This window comes from Sapajus apella, unplaced genomic scaffold (genome assembly GCF_009761245.1).
Source record: "Sapajus apella isolate SASKATOON/1434 unplaced genomic scaffold, GSC_monkey_1.0 scaffold23, whole genome shotgun sequence".
Classification (NCBI taxonomy): Eukaryota; Metazoa; Chordata; class Mammalia; order Primates; family Cebidae; genus Sapajus; species Sapajus apella.
The window spans coordinates 9,871,126-9,877,508 of NW_022436963.1; the positions used below are offsets into that span (position 1 = coordinate 9,871,126).

At 39.7% G+C, this 6,383-nt stretch overlaps 1 protein-coding gene across 8 annotated transcripts in view; it reads right to left on the reverse strand.

Moving 5' to 3' along the window:
• Positions 1-1,412: 1,412 nt before the first annotated feature.
• ACOX2 (acyl-CoA oxidase 2) overlaps positions 1,413-6,383 on the reverse strand; it is a 32,720-nt gene continuing 27,749 nt past the window's right edge. For 7 of the 8 annotated variants that reach the window (XM_032290302.1, XM_032290301.1, XM_032290303.1 and 4 more), the window contains 2 exons: positions 5,159-5,338; positions 1,413-1,563 (listed from right to left, as the gene is read on the reverse strand). In XM_032290302.1, coding sequence (XP_032146193.1) covers positions 1,536-1,563; positions 5,159-5,338 — 208 coding nt within the window. In that variant the 3' untranslated portion in view covers positions 1,413-1,535. The remainder of the gene's footprint in view (positions 1,564-5,158; positions 5,339-6,383) is intronic. The other variant, XM_032290304.1, reaches the window with a different exon arrangement.

Consider the following 6,383-nt stretch of genomic DNA (forward strand, 5'->3'; position numbering starts at 1 on the left):
TCACGCCATTGCACTCCAGCCTGGGTAACGAGAGCGAAACTCCGTCCCAAAAAAAAAAAAAAAGTTAAAAACTTATGAGGCCTCTTCCTTGTCCTGCTTACTGGAGATGTTTGCTTTTGGCAAATTTTCTCAAATTTACTAATTATTAACAATAAAATGATTGTTTATATGAGTAAATTAGGAAAAGTAGCCAGATGAGTTTTTTTTTTTTTTTTTTCCCCATTCTGTTTGTCTAATGACATTTAGAGTGTTTTGTCTAGTTGGGTAATTGAAAATGATATGAAAAATGTAGCTTGATTATATTTGGGTAACTTGAGACAGTTATGTCTTTTAATGAAATTTTAAATCATTTTCACTGTGGAAGCGTTGATTTTTAAAAGTTGATACTTAGTTGCATTCTGTTTTTTTTTTTTTTTTTTGAGACAGAGTTTCACTCTTGTTACCCAGGCTGGAGTGCAATGGCGCGATCTCGGCTCACCGCAACCTCCGCCTCCTGGGTTCAGGCAATTCTCCTGCCTCAACTTCCTCAGTAGCTGGGATTACAGGCAAGCGCCACCATGCCCAGCTAATGTTTTGTATTTTTAGTAGAGACGGGGTTTCACCATGTTGACCAGGATGGTCTCGATCTTTTGACCTCGTGATCCACCCGCCTCGGCCTCCCACAGTGCTGGGATTACAGGCTTGAGCCACCGCGCCCGGCTAGTTGCATTCTTAGAGCTGTATTTTATTTAGATTACAGCAAGTATAATCACTTAGGAGGATTGTGTGTGTGCATGTATGTGTGTCCTTTTAAACCCAAGGATAAATGAGTGCTAAAGAACACAGTGACGACTAATGAGCCTATTGGCTTTTGCTAGATCTAAAGCAAAATCCTGGTATTTAACCAAGTAGATGCTGTAAATGGATAGTGGTGCTGTTTTTTACTGTGGGAAATTTCTTTTTCTTTTTTGAGACAGGTTCTTACCCTGTTGCTTAGGCTGGAATGCAGTGGTGTGATCACGGCTTTCTGCAACCTCAACCTCCTGGGCTCAAGCAATCAGCCTCCCAATAGCTGGCACCACAGGCATGTACCCCCATGCCTAATTTTTTATTGTTATTTTTGTAGCGATGGCATCTCTCTATGTTGCTCAGGCTGGTCTTGAACTTCTAGGCTCAAATGACCCTCCCATCATGACCTCCCAGTGTGTTGGGATTATAGGCATGACCCACTGTACCCCACTGGAAATTTCAAACACATTCAGAGGTAGAGAGACTAGTGTAATGAAGACCCATGTACCTGCCCGTTGACTAGCTTCAACAACTATTCACTTTGCCTTTTTTCTCCTATCGATTATTTCAAAGTAAATCACAGATATTAATTCACATATATCACTTCAGACTGTATCTAAAAGATAATGACTAAAACATAAATATCTAATTTTAAATTTTAATTTTGCATATATGCCATAGTACCATCATTACATAATGGTGCTGGTTGCTTCCTGAATACTGTTGGTTATTTCATAGCTTGGATCTCCAACTTTGTAATAGTGGTCTTATATATTCCTCATAGGCAGGGTTCTCCTGTTTGTGCAAAGAAACACGTTATTAAGACAGTACATTTCTGCCAGGATTAATGACTTTTTCTTTCAAATTAAGTCTTTAGCTTCTAAAAGTAACATTACATAAGATTCTTAATTTTAAAAATTATTTCTAAAACTAATTTTGTGTGAACATATGGAGAAGTATTTTTTCCAAAGGGCATCCTTCCTTTTCTCATGCAGATTTTAAATTGTGGATACAGGTGGCCAATTAAAAACACAGCTTATCACTTGCTTTTGGAATTTAATACAAATAAAAGGCTTGACTCTTTGAGGCTCTCTGAAATTGAACATTAATCACAAAGCAAGGAACCAGATAGTGGGATCACATAAGCAGTATTCTAGGTCTGACTAGGTTATCCTCATTATGCTGTAATTCAGTGTCTTGATTCTTTGTTTCTTAGTTCTAGTCTCATCTTTTATAATATTTACTTTGTGTGTGTGTGTGTGTGTGTGTGTGCCTGTCTACACTAAAACTGTAAGCTCCTTGAACACTGGGCTTATGACTTTTTTTTTTTTTTTTTGAGACTAGGGTATTGCTCTGTTGCCCAGGCTGGGGTGCAGTCGTGCAGGGATCTTGGCTCACTGCAACCTCTGCCTCCCAGGTTCAAGCAATTCTCGTGCCTCAGCCTCCCGAGTAGCTGGGATTACAGGTGTATACCATCACACCTGGCTAATTTTTGTATTTTTAATAGAGTTTGGCCATGTTGGCCAGGTTGGTCTCAAACTCCTGACCTCAAGTGAGCCACCTGCCTCAGCCTCCCAAAGTGCTGGGATTACAGGCATGAGCCACTGCGCTCAGCATAGGATTATGATTCTTGTTCTGCAGTGTATCTTCAGTATCTAGAATAGTTTCTGGCATAAACATGTACTTAGTAAATATTTGTTGAATTATTGAATGAATGAATCAGTAGATGTATTAAATGCATCTAACTCCTACTTGTACAAATTTTTACAATAGAATAATTGGGGAAAAACAAGATTTTTGTTTTGAAATTATCCCCAATGATTACTCCCTTAAACCAAGAAAGCATATCATCCTCTCCAGGGATAAAGCTCATCACTGCCCCAGACAGAAGAGAGCCTCTCATTTGATTGCAAGATGTTTATCTTAGCATAGCACTTTTCTTTTGGTAGAAAAATGTCAGTGCAATATATTCCTGTTTGTACTTTCGTGTTTACAGGGCATGTTTCAACATAGCTGCTGTTTTATTTAAAATATATGCTGGGTGTGGTGGCTCACACCTATAAGCCTAGCACTTTGAGAGGCTGAGGCAGGCGGATCATTTGAGGTCAGGAGTTTGAGATCAGCCTGGCCAACATGGTGAAACCCTGTCTCTACTAATAAAAAATACAAAAATTAGCTGGGTGTGGTGGTGCATGTCTGTAATCCCAGCTACTCAGGAGTTTGAGGCAGGAGAATTGCTTGAACCTGGGAGGCCAAGGTTGCAGTGAGCTGTGATTGTGCCACTGCACTTCAGCCTGGGTGACAGAGCGAGACTCCATCTCAAATAATAAAATGTATACATAAAATATCTGTAGTGTGCCTCTTTCTATTAGTGCAAATGAGGAAAGCATCTCTTATTGCAGCTTCAGCATTATAGCATTATATCTTAAGGGTAGGGTTAAAAAATTATCCACAGAAGATTAGAAAAATACATTTTAAAAGTACTATTTTGGTGATCTCTAAAGGAGCCGGAAAGGTAAGATCATGTGGCTAAATGTCAGCAGGCAGACTCGTGTCATTTTATCTAACTGGAAACAGTTCACTAAGATCATTTGTAACTTCACATTCCCCAATTGTCATGTGTGAAAGATCCAGTGCTATACTTGTCACCTGTTTAGGAAGGTAATATAAGCTAAGATGACAGGAGTCTGTGGCACTATGTATGCAGCAGGTTCCTTCGTCTCGCTGCATAGGTCATAAAACTGTCTTTATTTATTCCATAAACGTGGAGTGTCTACTCCGTGATAAATCCTAGCATTGGGAAGGTGAAGACGCCGTCGTCGTTCACAGTCAAGTGGAAGGAGATAGAAGTGAATGGGATGAAGTGCATCAATGTTTTTCCAAATGCGTTGACCCTCTGGGTCAGTCATTCCTCTCATTTACATAAACATGCTCTCATGTACTATCCAGATTAAAGTCTTTTAAAATACATATTAAAACCAAACTAAAATACAAGAAAGCCCCCGCCATTCTCTCTAGAGAAGCCAAAATGTTTCCTGTGCTGCCAGTAAAACAGGTTTAAGCTATATATGTCAGCATTTCTGACAGGTGTTATAGCAGGGTGGGTTTTTCTCTGGAGCACCAAAGGGCATACATTTATCTTTAGACCATGGGAGCTAGTCTGGAGTGGGAGGACTGCTGTATTTTTATGCCAAGATTTAAATGTTAGAAAGTAGATCTAATCATTAGAAAAAGAAACACACTGGAAGTAGGTTAACTACTAAAGCTGTGAATGTATACCTTCTTTAGGTAAATTGTTTCTATTTCCTTGAGTTAAAAGGATGTCTTTCTGGGGACAAGGAGTGACCAAGATGGGTTGGTTGTGTTGTAACTTGAGATAATCATGTTAAATTAAGCCATGTGGTATGACAGGCTGCAAATTGTTAAGCGCAAGTCTAACACCATGCTAAGTGTGAATGAAAGCTTGAGAGTTGCCAGTTTGATGTGGTGTTAAGACACCTTTTCTGAAATTGTACCAAAGAGGTAAGAAAGAAAGCTTCATCATCTGAATAATATATTTGCACTATAAAATTTAAAATAATCTGTTGTGTACCTATAGACTTTGTTGTGATCATCTGTGTAAAATCTGCTATTAAATAATTGGTTCCTCATATTCTAAATACAGGGTTTATTTCTTCACTCCTGTTAACATATTCATTGACATTTGCAACTTTTCCCAAAGAGGCTCATCAGCAGAGAGCTGTGAGCATACCCTGGCCCTAGAGCGTTGGGACCTTATGAGTCCCCCCTGTCTTCTCGCTGTTAATGATGTAGAGTTCTGGTGTGCTCTCCTAGGATGGCTGGGGATTTTTTTGGCATGACCCTTGTAATTGTCACTTATATGGCTTTCCTGGGCTACTGATGTCAGTGCAACGGCTTTTTTGCTCCTTGAGTCGTATTCCTTAGAGTGAAGAGGAGACGGTATCATCTCTAGCAGGCAATCAGGTCTGAGAGAGACATCCCTCAAGCTTCCTATCACTTCTGAATACCCCCTTTTATCTACACAAAACTGAAAGTTAAAAGGCTGAAAATAAGGTAGTTAAATCACCGCAGTAATTTATCTCCTTCTTTTTGTTACTTAAAAGCCAGTTTACCACTCTGTGTATGCCCTTGGGTCTGTCAAGCCATGATTTAGAGCGTCGGCCTTCCTCTTAATTCCCTTTACCAAGTTCCGAGCGGCGCATTTTGCTGATTATAGTCCAGGCTCAGAGCTCCTGTCAGGCCATACCACCACTCCGGAGTGGTTTCTTTTATGTGTTCTCTAAAAATGTTTTAAACAGACATGCTACGCCAAGTGATTTCCAACCTAATGGGAATCAATTAAAATGGGGAAACATGAAGGTGTATTCACTGCCTGTTCTCTGCTTTCTTACGTAATTTATAATTCCACCCAACTACCTGAGTATTCGTTGGTGACTTCTGAGCCCACTGGAACAGGCGTTCATAGACATTTCCGTCATAACAGCCAAGTGCTGAATTTAAACACTGATCGGTGAAGTCGAAAGCATCAGTTAACAGGATGGCATCCTTCCTGGGAGAGGAAACAAGAGTTTGTGAGTGTTTCAGATTGCTCTTATGAATCAAACTAGTCTTGGATGGTGAATAACAATATCTAATTAAAGGTTGTGTGATTATTCGATTTTCAAACAATTCAGCATTAAAAAATTTTTTTAAATCAGTTTTATATATATATCCATAGTATAATGAGTCAAAGAGTTCCTTAAGGCTTGTTTAAAAAAACAGCATATCCCTGTCTGATTTCCACTTCTTTCCCCCAGAGGCAATTTCAATCTTTTAGATGATATTTCAGTATTTATCTGAATGTCGAAATATCTTGTTTATATTGGTGCTTCTTGATGGTTCAGTTTTAGATAGTATTTGTTGATTCTTCATTCAAAAGGTAAGGATTTATATTTACCACCCTTCTCTTCACTTCTACCTCTGCCTGTTCCCATTCTTCCTCCTCCTGGCCTCCTGGCCAGCCAATATAGTTATAATTTTGGCCAGACCAATATTCATTATTGACATTATGATGACTGTGCATCATTAAAGCATTGGAGGTAACTTGGATACTGTATCCAATTTAATTCTTTCTTGATGATCCCCATCACCATTTGAGCCCTATTGCTAATTTAATGTCCCCCCCCCGCCCCCTTGTGGTCTCACTTCATTCCTTATCCAGCTGAAAATCCATGCTTTATTACTCTCTCAAAAATATATTCAACAGGTTGGGTGCGATGGCTCACACCTGTAATCCCAGCATTTTGGGAGGCCCAGGTGGATGGATCAACTGAAGTCAGGAGTTTGAGACCAGCCTGGCCAACATGGTGAAACCCTGTCTCTACTAAAAATACAAAAATTAGCTAGGTGTGGTGGCTAATTTTTCAGCTGTAGTTTCAGCTACTGGGAAGGCTGAGGTGGGAGAATCGCTTGAACTTGGGAGGCAGAGGTTGCAGTGAGCCAAGATTGTGCCACTGCATTCCAGCTTGGGCAACAGCAAGACTCCCTCTCAAAAAAAAAAAAAAAAAAATACAGACACCACACACACACACACACACACACACACACACACACAC